This window comes from Danio aesculapii, chromosome 20 (assembly GCF_903798145.1).
Source record: "Danio aesculapii chromosome 20, fDanAes4.1, whole genome shotgun sequence".
Taxonomy (NCBI): domain Eukaryota; kingdom Metazoa; phylum Chordata; class Actinopteri; order Cypriniformes; family Danionidae; genus Danio; species Danio aesculapii.
In genome coordinates, this window is record NC_079454.1 from 8,115,875 (window position 1) to 8,135,132 (window position 19,258).

General features: G+C 37.4%; 1 protein-coding gene across 1 annotated transcript in view; it reads right to left on the minus strand.

The window, feature by feature from the left end:
* Positions 1-18,121, minus strand: part of LOC130247893 (disks large-associated protein 2-like) — a 142,426-nt gene extending 124,305 nt beyond the window's left edge. The window contains exon 1 of the mRNA XM_056481382.1: positions 16,985-18,121. Within this exon, the coding sequence (XP_056337357.1) occupies positions 16,985-18,073 (1,089 nt within the window). The 5' untranslated portion in view covers positions 18,074-18,121. The remainder of the gene's footprint in view (positions 1-16,984) is intronic.
* Positions 18,122-19,258: the final 1,137 nt, after the last annotated feature.

The window sequence follows — 19,258 nt, forward strand, 5'->3', positions numbered from 1 at the left end:
TCCTCAAAATAGAAACATGGCAACAATGCGCCTTAACACATCTCCATTCTAGACCGGCACACCCATGAGTCCACAAAGCGGCGCAAGTGGATTTGCTATTTAAACAATGTGGTGTAAAGCGGGAAAACTAGGGTCGTGCTGGTCTGAAAATATCATAGGAATATCATAGCATAGGTTTGAAAATAAGATAGGGCCTGAAATCATTGAGAAAGCTATAAAAACTAGCAACTGACTTCTAGAAACAAACACCTATTCGAGACCACAGTAAAGACATATACACTAAAGCTTTAAAAACCTTTCCTCCACTGCATAATTTAACTGGAGTGCTGGATTGAAAACTGTGAACAAGAGACTTTTGTCTGTGTGACAAGTGTGGAGGACAGAAAAACATTATAAGCTAGGATTTTTTTTTTACAAGCTAGTATTTTGAAGCATCACAGGTTTGGCATCTGTAGTAGTCTACAATGATACAATTCTGAGAGTACTTAAAAAGGATAAATGTGCTTGACAAACCATCTCTTTTCCTCTTCATATGCACCAGACACTTTACTACAAGTTATCTGTTACAATGACTCTATTATAATTAGAATAATAAAAGCTAAACTAACCTAGACTTGCCTTGTCATCTGGAGTTGAAGTCAGAATTATTAGCCCTCCTGAATTATAAGTATTATTTTCACACTTTTTTTTTAATAAAGATGAGATTTCTCAGCATATTTCCCAATATAAGTTTTAATAACTCTAATAACTGATTTATCTTTGCCATGATGACAGTACATAATATTTTTAAAGATAGTAGTATTCAGCTTAGTGACATTTAAAGGCTTAATTAGTTTAACTAGGTAAGCAAGTCATTGTATAACGATGGTTTGTTCTGTAGACTATCAAAAAAACAAATGCTTAAGGAGGTGTCACGGTCACACAATGAAGATAAGGATGGTTATATCTTTTCGTCAATTTGTTCAAAACAATGTGGATAGTTCAACAGGAGAAGCAGGTAAGTGATAATTGTGGGATGAGAGCAGTCTTGTAAGCAGATCATAAGGTAAAAAAGGATCTTCATTCATCCACCAGAGTAATATAGTCACTTCCCTTAATCACAGCATGTTTAGGAGAAATGTCCACAGGAGCAGGGAAACATCCACGGAAGAAGGCGAGCAGGGAAGAAGGTGAGGTGAACCATCTGATTTCAGCTGATGATCAGCTGGAAAAGATGAGTCTTTATAGGGAATGGTGATTGCTGGTGCAGGTGTGTGTAGTTAAATAAATTCCTGTGATTGTACACTGGTGTGGTGAGAGGTGGCTGGAGAGGGAGAGTGATTATTGGAGCTGCAGGAACGAGCCAGGGATGTGACAGGAGGCTTATAATATTGATCTTATTATGAAAAAAAATTTAAACTGCTTTTATTCTAGCCAAAATAAAACAAATAAGACTTTCTCCGGAAAAATAATATATTATAGGAAAAACTGTGAAAGATTTCTTGCTTTGTTAAAAATCATTTGGGAAATATTTGAAACAGAAAAAAAAAAAAAAAACAATTCAAAGGACAGATAATAAGTTGGACAAACTATATACAGTTGAAGTCAGAATTATTAGCCCCTCTTTGAATTTTTTACTTTTTTATATATTTTCCAAATGATGTTTAACAGAGGAAGGAAATTTTCACAGTATGTCTTATAATATTTTTTCTTCTGCAGAAAGTCATTTTTGTTTTATATCGGCTAAAATAAAAGCAGTTTTTAATTTTTTAAAAGCCATTTTAAGGTCAAAATTATTAGCCCCTTTAAGCTATTTTTTTTTTTTCGATAGTCTACAGAGCAAACAATCGTTATACAATAACTTGCCTAATTACCCTAACCTGCCAAGTTAAACTAATTAACCTGGTTAAGCCTTTAAATGTCACTTTAAGCTGTATAGGAGTGTCTTAAAATATCTAGTCAAATATTATTTACTGTCATCATGGTAAAGATAAAATAAATCAGTCATTAGAAATGAGTTATTAAAACTATTATGTTTAGAAATGTGTTGAAAAAAATCTCTGTTAAACAGAAATTGGGAAAAAAATTAACAGGGAGCTAATAATTCAGGGGGGCTAATGATTCTGACTTGTATATCACTGCTTTCTGGTGATTTGAAGTGCTTCTATCCCCTTTTGTGTGTTTCTTTGGATAAAAGTGTCTGCTAAATGAATAAATGTAAATGTTAATGATACATCATGATACCCACTGCTATTTACAAGTCACCCTGGGTCAAATGAATCGTGCTGATAATCATGCTAATGCAGTGTAGCCTGAACCTGGCATTAAATGCAGAGTTTTCACAAAAGCCCAGGAGCTTTCGAAAGTCTTTGGCAGACAAATAATAATTTTTTTTTCTGACCAAGCAAGTAACATGGCAAGAGAGTAGACTCTATTCTTTTAAATACTCAATACAGACTATAACAACATCAAGAGTGCAATAAATCTGTAAAATTGCCCTTTCAGTGTGTAAAAATAAAACAGTAATTCATATTGTCCTTCCGTCCTAAGATTATTTACATTATACATTAAAATGCTTGTATAAGGTAACTTTTGAAAGTAAGTACTGCACATAAAGGGCAGATCATTTATTCAGATTGGACTACGGTGGAAAGTTATCCCTGGATCTTTTAAAAGTGCATTATTTTGGCTTTCTGGATGTAAGCCAAAGCTAAGTCAAGGGATGTCTCTCTGTACAGTGCTCAGTTTCAATAAGTACACGCCATTTTGATAATTAATATGTGTATCCATTTCTCAATGAATATAGGTAATATATGAACAAAGCAGATTTATTAAACAGATATATTTATTCAAACAATATTTTAGTCACTGAACATCTTTAGAAATAGGAAGATAATACATTTAAATTTATGCAAAATAAATTAAAAACTACAAAATTTCAACAAAATTTAATATGCTTTTTATTTAATATTTTATGCTAATATATAAATTTGGGCTACTAAATTTTGGACCATTATCATAAGTTAGTCTGTTAGATTAGCTCCAGATTTGGCTTCAGTACAGACTAATATAATGCATATACACAAATATAATATTGTATAGCATCCTAGTCATTAATTTAAATCAGAGATTTGTGTGGGGTGTACTCATCTACACTACCTGACAAAAGTCTTGTCATCAATCCCAGTTGTAAGAGCAACAAATAATAAATTGACTTCAGGTGGATCATTTGGAAAAGTGGCATAAGGTCGATTTTTCAGATGAATCATGTGTTGAACTGCATCCCAATCATCACAAATACTGCAGAAGACCTATTGGAACCTGCATGGACCTAAGATTCTCATAGAAATCAGTGAAGTTTGGTGAAGATAAAATCATGGTTTGGGGTTACATTAAGTATGGGGGTGTGTGAGAGATCTGAAGAGTGGATGGCAACTTCAACAGCCTGAGGTATCAAGACATTTGTGCTGCCCATTACATTACAAACCACAGGAGAGGGCAAATTCTTCAGCAGGATAGCACTCCTTCTAATACATGAACTCAAAGATGGGAGTCCTGCAAGAATGCTTTCTTTGCCATTCCAGATGACTTTATTAATAATTTATTTGAGTCATTGCAGAGAGATGCAATTTCTCTCTCTTTATTTCTTAGTTTTTTTATTTAAGCGTAATCAAGAGGCCTTTGCCTTTCATATATATATATATATATATATATATATATATATATATATATATATATATATATATATATATATATATATATATATATATATATATATATATATATATATATATATATATATATATATATATATATATATATATATATATATATATATATATGAGCAATATCACACGAGTAGCAGTGAGATATGGCTGTACCTGTATATCAGTATTGGTGGGAGGCGTGCGTCCCACCAGTGCTGATATACAGCCATATCCAACTGCTACGAGTGTGATATTGCATTTATACAACAGTTCGACGGCACAATCGTGTACATAAATAAGAAAATCAAACACAGTCTAAAACCCCTTTTTATTAGAAACTACTTTCTTCCGCCATTCATTCACATCTGCAGACGTCTGAATGACTCTCTATAGCCTAATCTCAAAAGTAATGACAAAAGAGCTGATTTTGCTCACACTTCAAGATTATAAGGCTGAACGTGGCATGATATGCCTTCCGTCTACAGAGATATCTTCTTAGTGTTACAGTCTACAGTATTTCTCTGTTGCAATCGGGATATCACAATAATTAACCCCGAAAAAAAGCAACGCAATCACCACCAGACTGCTGTTGTGTTTGTGATAAGCAAAAACGCTAAACACATGCTTTTTTTTTCTGCCAACACAAGACACATTCCTGATATGCGAGTAAATCGGTATAAATACAGCACTACAACATACAAAAGTGAGAGATCATTTAACCTGCCAACATGTCTCTGAAAATCCAAGAGACCGGGAGGAGCAGGTGTTCGGGTGTGAATAACACTGTCGAGAACCAGGATAGGATGCAGCGGGTTTTGGGCGGCCTCTGCGATCGGGTACTGTATCAAAGTTGGCAACCCGGGGGTGCTTGCAGACTGTACCAAAGAGGGGGGTGGGTGAATTTTTTTCCGGAAGAAATAAATAGATGGTTGACGGAGATTGGTCTGAAATACAGGATACTTCCAGGAAAAACAGTAATGTTGGCAGGTATGCTTACCAGTTAATAATGATTTGATCTGCTATAGTTAGAAATCAGACTGTTATAAGCTGTAAATGGAAAATGTTGAACTGAGTATAAGTTCAACTCAATTCATAGCATTTGTGGCGTTGGTGTTGTAATGTTGGTGATTATCACAACAATTTATTTCCACTTATGCCTCCTTGTCCCTACATAAACAGTATGCAGTTAAAATGATTTTAGGGTTGAAAAGATTACACAACCTTTTTATATCCAGTTTTATAACTACACTGACATGAACATGCAACACCTTCAACCAAAAGGCCTAAAGCAACTGTTAAAACCACACACAAAAAACTTACATGCCATTCCAGATCAACTACTACAATAATAAATGTAAGCACTTTTAGAAAATTATAAGCTTAACATTTTTGCTTTTGAGTCCTCCAAAAAAATAACCTTGTGAAAAATAACTAGTTTTACTGTAGTAAAACCGATAAGCATGATTTGTTACTATTTACATAATGGAGTGAAATTTAAATTTACAATGTTTATTTAGTTAGCACACATTGTTATTCTTTAGGTGAACATTTAATCCATAGAAGTTAATACATTGAAAAAAATTGTTTTGCTAAACTTCAATCAAAGTCCGACCATTTGATTCTCTGTCCTGCTCTGCTGATGAAACATTTCATTCATTCATTCAAAGTTAAAGACAAGCATCCTCAAAAGTGTGCAAGTCCAACTAATATTTTGAAGTACTCAACATTATGCCAGTCTAGGTTTTACTCAACCCAGACTATTCCTCTAAACTGATTTAGACTAATTCATCTGACGTTTTCAGTGTCAATGTTCTCTGTCTTGACTGGATTCTGAAGCCCATCACTGTGATAAAATCAAGGAAAACGTCTAGACAGTGTCATGAGAAAAGCAGTCATTCATTCATCTCCTCGGCAGAGCGTAACAGACAACAGGTTTCTGCTTCCAGCTCAGAGTCTGCCCTACAGTCTCTTTTAATAAAATAATAAATGAGCAGTTTTCTGTGTGATTTCGTGTTTATTTTTTAATTGCTTTATGAGACCTTAATCTGTCTTCCAACAACATTTATCCTTGAAGTTTGAAAAGTTGACTTTTATTAACATTTTTAATAGTTTGACGTAATATACAGTATAGTCTGAGTTAATGTTGTATATTACAGTACAAAAATCTTGTAACAAACTGCCAGTACATTTTCTGTTATTATACAGACTTTTTCTCTTTATATTATGTCATATGCATTATATAATTTCAGACTACTAAAATGTCAATAAAAGTCACTTTGTTAAAATGTAGAGTTCAATTTTCAACATCAGAAGTCGACAAAGCAGAGATCGAGGTCCCATGCAGTTCACAACCGTAAATATAAACAGAAAACACTTGTTAATCCCAAAATACAGAAACTGTTAATGACAGATATTTTTTACAGTGTAGACTCTATTAAATTCACTTTCAATCATCATATTACTGTTTTATGTGCTGTTTTTTATCATGTATTTCATTATTATTTTGTTTATTTAAAGCACTTTGAAATACACTCACCAGCCACTTTATTAGGTACACCTGTCCAACTATTCGTTAACGCAAATTTCTAATCAGCCAATCACAAGGCAGCAACTCAATGCATTTAGACATGTAGACATGGTCAAGATGATCTGCTGCAGTTCAAACCGAGCATCAGAATGGGGAAGAAAGGTGATTTAAGTGACTTTGAATGTGGCATGGTTGTTGGTGCAAGACGGGCTGGTCTGAGTATTTCAGAAACTGCTGATCCAATGGGATTTTTACCCACAACCATCTCTAGGGTTTACAGAGAATGAGAGAAAATATCCAGTGAGCTGTGGTTCTGTGGGCACAAATGCCTTGTTGATGCCAGAGGAGAATGGTTAATAGACAGTTTGAGCTGATAGAAAGCCAACAGTAACTCAAATAACCACTCGTTACAACCAAGGTATTTGGCATCAACAACATGACAGCATGGATCAATCCTGCTTTGAATCAACAGTTCAGGCTGGTGGAGTAATAGTGTGGAGGATATTTTCTTGGCACACTTTGGGCCCATTAACACCAATTGAGCATTGGCTCAACGCCACAGTCTACCTGAGTATTATTGCTGACCATGTCCATCCCTTTATGACCACAGTGTACCCATCTTCTGATGGCTACTTCCAGCATGATAACGCACCATGTCATAAAGCATGAATCATCTCAGACTGGTTTATTGAATATGACAATGAGTTTACTGTACTCAAATGGCCTCCATAGTCACCAGATCTCAATCCAATAGAGCATCTTTGATGTGGTGGAACGGGAGATTCACATCATGGATGTGCAGCCGACAAATCTGCAAAAACTGCTTGATCTATCATGTCATGTGTACCTAATAAAGTGGCCAGTGAGTGTACATTGTGTATAAAATGTGCTATATAAATAAACTTGCCTTGTCTTTATATTTCTATCTGGTGTGTGTATTAATAAACCTTTCTCATTTTCATACTATACTGTATTATCTTGTCAAAGAATTTGCTCTTGTTTCCTTTAGCTAGTAACTTTTAAATATTCAGAACTTGAACATAACTAGGCAAAAATCCTTAAATCTATTTCTCAGCATTTATCTGTACTGTAAATATGAACAAAAAAATCAACATCTCGGCAACTCTATGAATGGATTTTTCTTATCAGCATCCAGCAGGATTTTACATGATCCAACCACAGGGAGGCACTATAGACAATACACACTCATATACATGAAGTGAGCTTTCATTTCGCACAGTGAAGAACTGCAGATAGAGATATAACACCACTCAAGAGCAGGATTAGAGGAATCAAAATGAGAAAAAAAAACTTCCGATGCTGAAGCAACAACTGCAGAATACTTTTAGACATTTCCAATCCATGGGAGATTGTGCGTTATCATTACAGATTCAGATTGAGTTTAGCACTTTCACCACATTTTCGCTTGCTCTTTTTGCTAGGAGATAGGAATGTCTCGCGGGGTTTAGAGTTGATAAGGAAGTTTGAAATGAACCAGGGGTACTTCAGAGAGCTGTGCTAACATTGATGAAGCTCGAGCTGATTAATCAGACTGCTGTTTAGCTGAAGACCTTTGAACTCATCCTCTTTGTACAGTAAATTAGGCTGAAAAATGCTTTAATCGTGATTTTTTTTTTAAATCTGACAAAGGCCATGATATTTGTACTAGTGACCAAGAATATCTATAATTTTTTAAAGTTACAGCCTTATTCCACAATGGATTCAATTCATTTATTTCCTCAAAATTCTACACACAATACCCCATAATGACATTGTAAAAAAAGTTTTTTAAATTGTTGCAAATTTATTTTAAAAAAAAGTATTCACAGCCTTTGCCGTGAAGCTCTAAATTGAGCTCAGGTACATTCTGTTTCCACTGATCATTCTTGAGATGTTTCAGCAGCTTAATTGGAGTTCACCTGTGGTAAATTCAGTTGATTGGACATGATTTGAAAAGGCATACACCTGTCTATATAAGGTCCCAGGGTTGACAGTCAAAGCACAAACCAAGGATGAAGACAAAGGAATTGTCTGTAGACCTCAGAGACAGGATTGTCTCAAGGCACAAGACTGGGGAAGGTTACAGAAACATTTCTGCTGCTCTCAAAGTTCCAATGAGCACACTGGCCTTCATCATCCGTAAGTGGAAGTTTTTTGGAACCACCAGGACTCTTCCTAGAGCTGGCTGGCCATTTAAGCTGAGTGATCGGGGGAGAAGGGCCTTAATCAGGGAGGTGATCAATAACCCGGTGGTCACTCTGTCTGAGCTCCAGAGCTCTTCTGTGGAGAGAGGAGAACCTTACAGAAGGACAACCATCTGTGCAACAATCCACTAATCAGGCCTGTATGGTAGAGTGGCGAGACGGAAGCCACTCCCCATCTGGAACATGCCAAAAGGCATCTGAAGGACTCTCAGATCATAAGAAACAAAATTCTCTGGTCTGATGAGACTAAAATTGTCTCTTTGGAGTGAATGCCAGGTGTTACATTTGGAGAAAACCAGGCACCGCTCATCACCAGGCTAATATCGTCCCAAAAGGGAAGCATGGTGGTGGCAGCATCATGTTGTGGGGATGTTTTTCAGCAGCAGGAACTGGAAGACTAGTCAGGATAGAGGGAAAGATGAATGCTGCAATGTACAGAGACATCCTGGATAAAACACCTGCTTCAGAGTGCTCTTAACCTCAGACTGTGGCGACGGTTCATCTTCCAGCAGTACAATGACCCAAAGCACACTGCCAAAAAAATCAATGTAGTGGTTTCACAACAACTCGGTGAATGTCCTTGAGTGGCCCAGCCAGAGCCCAGACCTAAATCCTATTGAACATGTCGGGAGAGATCTGAAAATGGCTGTACACCGTTGCTTCCCATCCAACCTGATAGAGCTTGAGAGGTACTGCAAAGAGGAATAGGCAAAAATTCCCAAAGACATGTGTGCTAAGCTTGTGGCATCATATTCAAAAAGTCTTGAGGCTGTAATTGCTGCCAAAGGTGCATCAACAAAGTATTGAGCAAAGGCTGTGAATACCTATGTACTTACATAAATTTGGAAAAAGGGATGCACTATGAATACTTTCCGGATGCACTGCATGTGAGTGAATAAGTGTGTATGGGTGTTTCCGAGTACTGGGTTGCAGCTGGAAGGGCATCCGCTGCGTAAAACATATGCTAAGTTGGAGGTTTATTCCACTGTGGCGACAACTGATGAATAAAGGGACTAAGCCGAAGAAAAATGTATGAATGTTGTCAATATATGATCCATAAGAAATATGGCCATTAATTTGTCATTAAATTAAATTACTGAGAAACTAAGTTTCTTTTCTGACAAAGTAATTGGAAAAGTAATTTATATACAATTTTAATCATTAGTAATAAATTACTTTTTGAAGTAACTCAAATTGCTGAGTTTTGCAATTATTTACACATGCCTACAGATTTATAACTCAAGAGTTATTAGAAGAACAGGTTAAATAGATATACTCTAACCAGTACTAAGGAAATATGAATTCCTTATCTGTACATATATACAATATAACATGGTGTTGTGGTTTCTGTTGTTTTGCCCCATTTAACAGTCTATTGTCTAAAATTGTACAACTTAAAAGTGTAAGGCAACTTGCTGCACAGCTTCTTTTTTTTTTTTAAATGTGAGTTGAATTAAGTTGAGTCAACTCTGTAGCAAGTTGCCTTACAATTTTTTCAAGTTTTTTTACAGTGCATAAATAAACCAACAATATTTTTGTGGAAAATGTATACTACAAGAAAAAACAAGAGACTAACTTTATTCAAATATTTTATATGCTAACAATACGGAAGAAAAGTGAACAAATTACTTAAGTTCCACATGAAACTGAAGTTGCTGAGTCTTCAGTATGTTTATGTTCTTCTAACTGAAATGAAATATTGAGTAGGGGCGGGGCTTTCTTTTAGCACATCATTCCCTCATAGCAACGGTAAAAGAGGTGTGGTTAAGAATATTGTGGCTGAAGCTGTCATACTGACGTCAACAGAAAATGACCACCACTCCAAACGCAGAAGCAAATGGTCAGACTTTGACTGAAGATTCCTTTTTTTTTTTTTCCATTGAATTAATTTACACAGATTAATTCTTTGGTTTTGTGGTACAGGGTCACATTGTTATGTCCCCAAAGAAACTAGCAGTGAACTTTACATTTTAAATGCACCGAAACACAGTTGACTTACAATGAGACCAAATTTGAAGTTCGCTGTTATTCCTGAATGATTCATTAGCATGTGTATCTAGTCTAATGTCACTTACAACTCAACCAGGCTGTCGCCTCTCTTGAGCTCTGACAGTCTTTAATAAGGTCAACAACAGGACAAGCCTCATTTTCTCCCATTCAAACATGGCAGTGTTGTAGAACAGAGTGTGCTGACGATTTGTACAAAGTAGTCTTCAGCTCCTCAGTACAGTGAGACTGCTGGTACTTACAGCATAATTAACCTTCACAGAGGAAGATGTCATTTAGATGTCAGGATCTGAGTAGTTGAGTAGTGCTATCGAGCAGTCAGCATGACCTGTGTGTGCCCCGAATCCTTCAGAATCCTGATCAGAAATGGTAAAAAACTGCACTAAGTGTAAAAAAAAACATTGCTACACTTAAAACATGGCTATCGCCGCTTGTTCAAACTACATTTTTGAATTGAGTTGAAACAACACAATTATTGAGTTTTTTGGGGGGAGCAACTAAACCGTTTTATGTTAAATCTACTTAAATTTGTAAAAACGATTAAATTACCTTAATAAATTTGTGTTGGGACAACAGAAGTGGAATAAAACAATGTACAATGTGTGAAAAAACTACAATACACTACACTCAAAACATGGCTTCAGCCGCTTGTTTACACTACTTATTGGAATTGAGCTGAAATAACACAATTATTAAGGTTTTTTATTGGGGGAAGGGGGGGGGGGCAACTTAACTGTTTTATGTTCATTCATTTATTCATTCATTTTCTTTTCGGCTTAGTCCCTTTATTATTCCGGGGGCGCCACAGCGGAATGAACCGCAAACTTATCCAGCGCATGTTATTACGCAGTGGATGCCCTTCCAGCTGCAACCCATCTCTGGGAAACATCCATACACACTCATTCACTACGAACAATTTAGCCTACCCAATTTCACCTGTACTGCATGTCTTTGGACTGTGGGGGAAACCGGAGCACCCGGAGGAAACCCACGCAAACGCAGGGAGTACATGCAAACTCCACACAGAAACGCCAACTGACCCAGCCAAGGCTCGAACCAGCAACCTTCTGCATCGCCTGTTTTATGTTGAATCCACTTAAATTTGTAAAAATGATTCAATTAACTTAATACATTTGTGTTGGGACAACAGAAGCGGTATAAGACAATGCCTAATGTGAAAAAAACTATAATACACTACACTCAAAGCATGGCTTTTGCCGCTTGTTCACACTACTTATTGCAATTGAGTTGAACAAACACATTAAACCAATATAACCGATTAAGTTAACTTAATTTGTGTTAGGACAACATGAAGGAAATTTTACTGTATAAAATGTATTAAAATTGATCATTCCTGTGACAGTTTTCATATTAGGACAGACAGACTTCATATTAGCGCTGCACGATATTGGAAAAAACTGACATTGCGATTTTTCCCTGCGATATATATTGGGATATTGAGTACATTTTCACCAGATGACTGGAATAGCTTTATTTGAATATAAAAACATAATTTTATACTGACTGTGATGACTTTGTAGTGGAGCGCATAAAATACAATAAATCAATCACAAGAATCGATAAAGTAAAGTACAGTACAGCAAAAATGCAGGTGAAATATACTGATTTCAGGGCGTCTAGCAATATTCAGGTACACAAATTGACTGATCAAATGTCAAGTTTGACTTTTACACAATTACAATTAATCTTTTTTATAATTACAAACAGTATAATTTCTTGTGCCTGAATGATTTACCTGGCTTGAAAAGTTCACACAGCTACAAGCCCTAAAAACACTTGCAAACATTTCAGTAACTTTTAAAATATTTCAACAATTTTCAACTGTGGCTCCGCGTCAACTATCATGTTGATTTGACATTGCATATCCTGCTATGTGACTGTTGCAGATGCAGACATTGTGGTATTGATGCTTAAATGATATATAGTGAAGCCCTATTTCATATGCCTCATTTTTTTTACAAATGCTAAGTAAAGGATAATGTTCATCTAGCCGGTTTTTCTCACAGAATAAAGCCTGAAGGTTATCAGCAGCCAGATGTGAAGTGGATTATACACAGCTACGCTTCTGTTGTCTAACAATTCTCTATACTGTTCGTTCTTCAGTTCAAAAATGACCAGCATTCACTAAACCTCTAAAATAAAGCATCTACGTTGAATTTCAATCCTCAAACTTATTTTGCAAGAAGAAACAATCTCATCTTCATCACAAACATTGTGAATGCTTAGGTTTTCCTTCATCAGTGTGGATTATTTCATAAATGTTTTGAACAGTAATTTTTTACTTAAAAAGGTATATTTAAGCTAAAAGTACCTGCAAATAGATTTTAGCAATACAGTATTCATAGTAGTTAAAGCAGCAGATTCTTATTGAGTGTGTTTGGTTTGTGTGTGTTGGAGTTTGTATGTTTGCTAGTGGTTTTTGAGGTGTAAAAATGGGTTAAAGTTGACCCGTTTTACCTTAAATGTGTACAGCTTTCATGAAAATATGAGAATACGAAAATGCTATTTGTTTTCTAAGATGAGATGAAACATTGAGAAAGATGAAAAATCATTGTTTAGGTTTTTTTACTGCTGTTAAAATGATGCCCGGGTCAGTTTAGACCCATGAATCAACAGGGGGTAAAAATCTCTCACAATATTTTCTCGTATTTATTGCGATAACGATATTAGCCAAAGATACTATACCACAGAGAGACAAAAAAAAAGTAATATTAGTCATATGTTTTATTTGTTTATTTTACAAAATAAGATATTTAAACCTGCTCCGGAATGCCCACTATCAAGGTAAAAAGTAACTTCATGGCCAAAGTGAAAAACACATTGCTTGATGTAAATAAATAAATAAATAAATAAATAAATAAATAAATAAATAAATAAATAAATAAATAAATAAATAAATAAATCACCGAATGCCAAATTTTAAGTGGTCAGTTCTACCAAAAATTAAGTAATAAATAACAGACTTTCCATTTCTGTGTGAATTAACCCTTTCAGGATTTCTGTCAAAATAAATAATCCATAAAATTCACAGTTGATTACTTAGGTCTATTAAAATATATTTTTTAAAACTGTACTGAAGAAAAGCACAAGAAAGAATGTCACTTTGAAACAGAAACTTATTTTATCAGCGTGCTTTAATTTTAGACAGTTATTTAAGAATTTTTAGTTACAAAAAAAATCAGGGTTAGCCTACAAATTTTGTGTCGGAGCGGGATATGAGCAGTATTGGTTTACCTGCGAGCGTGAGCAGACTGGAGCGCACGACCATGGATCGAATGCTTAGCAGAGCGTCACACCACTCAGCTCCGCTCACATGCTCTGGCTTCTACAATATATCAGTTCAGTATGTTCACTGTCACATAACTGCCCCTGCTGGTCATGTCTTTCTTGCGTTAGACCATTTTGTCCTGTACCACGCCTTATGGTAAATTTGTCTTGGCAGTTCCTGTATGTACGAAAGACATTAGGCCTAAGTAAGAAAATAAACAATAGATAGATTTTGCCTGGTATTACTAAACAATATTTACATCATGGATTTTATTTGACCAAACATACTTCAAACCATATATCATATAAAAAGTTTCTTACTGCTTTAACCACATACGCTTTCACTACATCAAATCTGTATTGATCCGCTCTTCTTAGGCTTCAGTGACTCCCACAGGTCTTAAACAATAACAATAGATAATCAATGACTGGATTCAGTCTCATTCTGTCCAATTGTTTGACTAAAAGAAAATAGACTAAACAGGTTTTCCTCAGAGGTATTGCTGTCAAAACCAGTACTTTTATCGCTTCAGGGACCTCATGCATTTCTTATCTAAAGTCTACTCTTATTACAGGAACAATCCCTCTAGAGTAACCTGGGGTAACGTCCTTTGCTCAAGGGTAATATCATGACAGCATATCTTGGGTTTAAAGTAGACAAAAAGTTCTGTGTGCAAGTGGTTTGGCAATAACATTTCAGTACTTTCAAATGCATATGCCATTAAACCAGATATGTTGTTATTCAAGTTATTTGTCATTAAACATTGACTAATTTCAACCAAACTGTTGCTCTGCTGCGACAGTGGTTCGTTTAGAGAATAGTAACTGTAAAAGAAGACATGTATCTCAGCAGACATCTTGATCTCAAAACAACATCAATACTAGGAATGGGAAGATAAACCGATATGTATCGATACGCGGCCATGCGCGTGCACGATGCGAGTGCATCGGTAGAGCAGCAGAGGATGAATGAAATATTAAAAGCAAATCGAGATGCATCGGTTTTTGCGAAATGCATCGATTTTTCCAAGATACAACTTATCTTTTTAATATAGAATGTATTTTTTATTTATTAACAAGTGTTGTCAAACTGTTTTTAGCGCATAATTTAATCGACCTACATAAAGTATGTCTTAGCAACGGATTTGCGGATGTGTACACTACACTTACACTACAACTCAGGTCAGGTGTGCGGATTAAGCTAGTGGTGCGCCCTCAGAAAGCGCGAGAAGCAAAATAAACATGTCGGACGCCGAGACAATTTATTCCCCACTGGGTTTTAAATCTAGAGTATGGCAACATTATGGATTTTACAAGAAAGATGGACGACTTGACAAGACAGATGCAATTTGCAAAATGTGCCGCGCATCTGTAAAATACACGGGCAGTACGACGAATCTGATGTCTCACTTGAAGCGGCGCCACGGTGTTGTTGTGGAAGCATCTTCCAGTGTTCCTGCATCCTCTGCTTCTTGCTCTGATTCACCTGTAGCTAACAGCTCTAAAAGTGGTGAGAAAAGCACTGAAAGTTTTTTCCATGCCCCGCTTGCTAACAGTTCCGCGCGCTCTATGGCAATCACGGATGCTATTGCATTGTTTATCTGCAAAGATATTCAGCCTTATAGTGTCACTGAGAACGAAAGTTTTAAACACCTCCTCCATGTCTTGGAGCCTCGTTATAAGATACCAAACCGAAAGCTATTCTCCGATAAACAGATTCCTGCTCTGTACGACAAAGTAAGAAGAGAGATAGAGGAGTCCCTGCACAAAGCCCAAAGAGTCGCGGTTACAGTGGACGGCTCAAACCATCATTATACGATAACTTGCCTAATTACCCTAACCTGCCTAGTTAACCTAATTAACCTAGTTAAGCCTTTAAATGTCACTTTAGGCTGTATAGAAGTGTCTTGAAAAATATCTAGTAAAATAATATTAACTGTCATCATGGCAAAGATAAAATAAATCAGTTATTAGAAATGAGTAATTAAAACTATTATGTTTAGAAATGTGTTGAAAAAATCTTTGTTTGGTAAAACAGAAATTGTGAAAAAAAATAAATGGGGGTGAATAATTCATGAGGGGCTACTAATATATAATATAATATATAATATAATATAGAGAAGATATAGAGAGAAGATTTTTGCTCTTACACATAGTTATTTTACTGTTACCATAATTTCAAAAGGAAAACAGAATATTTCACAGATCGCACATTAGTCAATTTAACAATATTTTAATTGTGAGTTTTTAGTATTCATTCTAGAAAATGGACGTTTTGGGTAAAAAGTAGTAAAATTGTTAGTTGTCAGCAAGAAGGTTGTTGGTCCAGGTGGTATTTCTGTGTGGAGTTTGCATGTTCTCCCTGTGTTTGTATGGTTTTCTCCAGGTGCTCCAATTTCCCCCACAGTCCAAAGACATGCTCTAAAGGTGAATTGAATCAACTAAATTGTGTGTGTGACTAAGTGTATATTGGTGTTTTCCAACACTGGGGGTTCACAAGTAAGTGTAATCCAATTGCTGGGTTGTCAATGGAAGGGCACCCACCTCATAAAACAAATACAGTACCGGCGTAATTGGCAGTTCATTCCATGTGGCAACGTAAGGAGAGTGAATGAGCTTTTCGCAAGCAGTGATTTATTAAACCTGAATATGCTTTCAATAAGATACTTGAAAGAATAGCTGTTTGTCTTTATCTGACTTCTTGATATGCTGAATGTACCCACAAGGTGACAATAAGCAAAGATCACATTTGTATTTGCTCAAATCTAGCACAAATGTTGAGAGGGAACATGGCAAAACTTCAATATTGCAAAAAAATCTATCCTGTGCAAGTCTAAACTGAACCCACTCTGCTTGCACCCTGATTGCTTCAGTGAAACTCAACCCTCTTATGGCACTGCCTGTTAACTTGAGTTTCTCTAGGCTTGGAGACCTGTTAAGTACATATCATGCCTATTCAAATCAGTGGCAGATTGTTTAATAAAGGCGTGCACCTAAAGTTAACAACCTACAACAAATAGCAGGTTCATTTAAAACTGTAGTGACCTGTATAAACATTAGTGTTTTGTTGAGTGGTCAGAGAGTTAAAAATGGTTTGTGACCACTGAACTAAACTATAGTTTGATTGCCAGCTCAAAGTCCTTCAACAATTGCTCACCCCCTTGCACTTTCCTCTCTAAACCCTGCACTAATTTTTCACTAAACTAAACCAAATAATAATCACGCAATGTTACGCTTCATATGGATCTGCTTAAGAAAGCCATGCTTCCTACCTGTAGGTAGTGTGAGGACCGGAAAGATGGTTTAAGGTCCTGATGCATCATGGGCTTCTCCAGGTTGAGAGAGGACTTTCTGTAAGCCTCTTTGGCCTGGCTGACAGTGAGCGTTGACCAGGAACTCCTCTTCATGAACTTTCCATCAGGTGCCATAGACAGACCCTCACGGCCCGAGCACTTGACGTCATTGTTGCTCTTGGAGGTTTTGAGTGAGTGATCTCCGAAATGCGTGTGGATGGATTCTGGGTAACTGTGACCAATATGCTCGTGATGGTGGCGGCTTAAGGCGCTGGCTGTTCTGTAGGTGCTGTCGCTGTCTAGGTTGTCGTCCGAGCTCCACCAGCCCCCTGTCCCAGACCGATGCCTGCGCTCCTTGCTTTTACTGCGCTTGCTGCTGTGTTTTGATGAGTGATGACTGCCGTGGTGATGGTGATGGCTTCCCCCGCTTCCGCTTTCCCCTTTAGTGCCATTCATCTTGGATGATCCCTCTAGTGAGTGGGACTTGGTGAAGAGCTTCTGGACAGAGTGCACCAGGTGTCGGATGCGACCGGGGCTCTCGCTGCGCTGCTCCCCACCTGGAGCAGCAGATGTGCGCTGATACTGCAGTGTGTGAAAGCCGTCACGATGGAAGGGAAGCTGCTTTTCAAACTGGTCCAAAAGGTTTGCAGGGATGCGGTTGCTCTTGCTGCTGCCGTGATGAGAGGCTGCGGCGGCAGCAGCGGCGGCAGCTGCTGCGGATGTGGCTGAGGTGGTGATGGCTGCACAGTCTTCCCGGGCAGCTGGGTCATAGTACTGCGAACTGTAGTGCATTCTGGGAAAGGTGCTGCTGGAAACATGGTCGGCAGGGACAGTGGAAGGTAACGCCATAGGTGACATGATCATGCAGTCGGAGTGGATGGAGCTGCGCGGTGAAAGACGGTGATGGAAGTCCATGACGCAGGTCTCCGTGGGGCTGAGCAGGTAGGTGTGGCGCAGATCGGACACATGCATGCCGTGCAGGTCATGGAGATGCTCGCACTCCGCCATTCCACACGGGGGTAGTGTGGGAATCTGGTGCGGTGCACGACCACCTGATAAGCCCTTCATGTTCCTGGGTGGAGCGAGGCTTCTATCCTCATTGAAATCTCGGGATGGCGACCAGGGGGGAAACTGCTGGTCTGAAATAAAGAGAAGGACAATATCGAGATTAGAGCTCAAATATCTGTTATGGCAAAGACATTCCCATAAACAAACATCAATGTAGCTCAGGGTCTCCAAACCTGTTCCTGGAGACCCACTGTCCTGCAAGGTTTATTCCCAACCCCAAACTAAACACGCTTGAATCAGATAAACATTGTTTTCAGTATTGTTCAGTAAAGTTCCAAGCAAGAATTTTGGAGCTGGTTGCAACAAGAATCTGCAGGATGATTTTTGCCCACTAAGTAAAGGATTAGACACTTCTTATTAAGTCTCCATTTATCCTGTGCAACAAAAACACTGCAATAGATACAAGGACAAGCAAAAGTGTGCATGTTCAATAAAAGAAAGTCCAAGAAGTCTTTTTTTGTATGGAACTAGCTTGTTATTCCACAGGCTCAAGATCTGCCACAGTGTGAAGTTATATTTGAGTTATATACAGTGCATCTGGAAAGTATTCATAGCGCTTCACTTTTTCCTATTTTTTTTTGTTACAGGCTTATTGCAAAATGGATTAAATTCATTTATATCCTCAAAATTCTACACACAATACCCTATAATATGAAAAAAGTTTTTTTTAGTTGTTGCAAATTTATTGAAAAAAAAAAAAAACCTGAAAAATCACATTTAAATAAGTATTTACAGCCTTTGCTCAATACTTTGTTGGTGCACATTTGGCAGCAATTACAGCCACATGTCTTTTTGAATATGATGCCACAAGCTGGGCACACCTGTCTTTGGGAATCTTTGCCCATTCCTCTTTACAGTACCTCTCAAGCTCTATCAGGTTTGATGGGAAGCGAAGGTGTACAGCCATTTTCAGATCTCTCCAGAGATGTTCAATGTGGTGCCTGGTTTTCTCCAAACGTAACACCTGGCATTCACTCCAAGAGTTCAATTTTAGTCTCATCCGACCAGAGAATTTTGTTTCTTATGGTCTGAGAGTCCTTCAGATGCCTTTTGGCAAATTCCAGGCAGGGAGTGGCTTCTGTCTACCATATAGGCCTGATTGGTGGATCGCTGCACAGATGGTTGTCCTACTGTAAGGTTCTCCTCTCTCCACAGCGCTGGAGCTCAGACAGAGTGACCATCGGG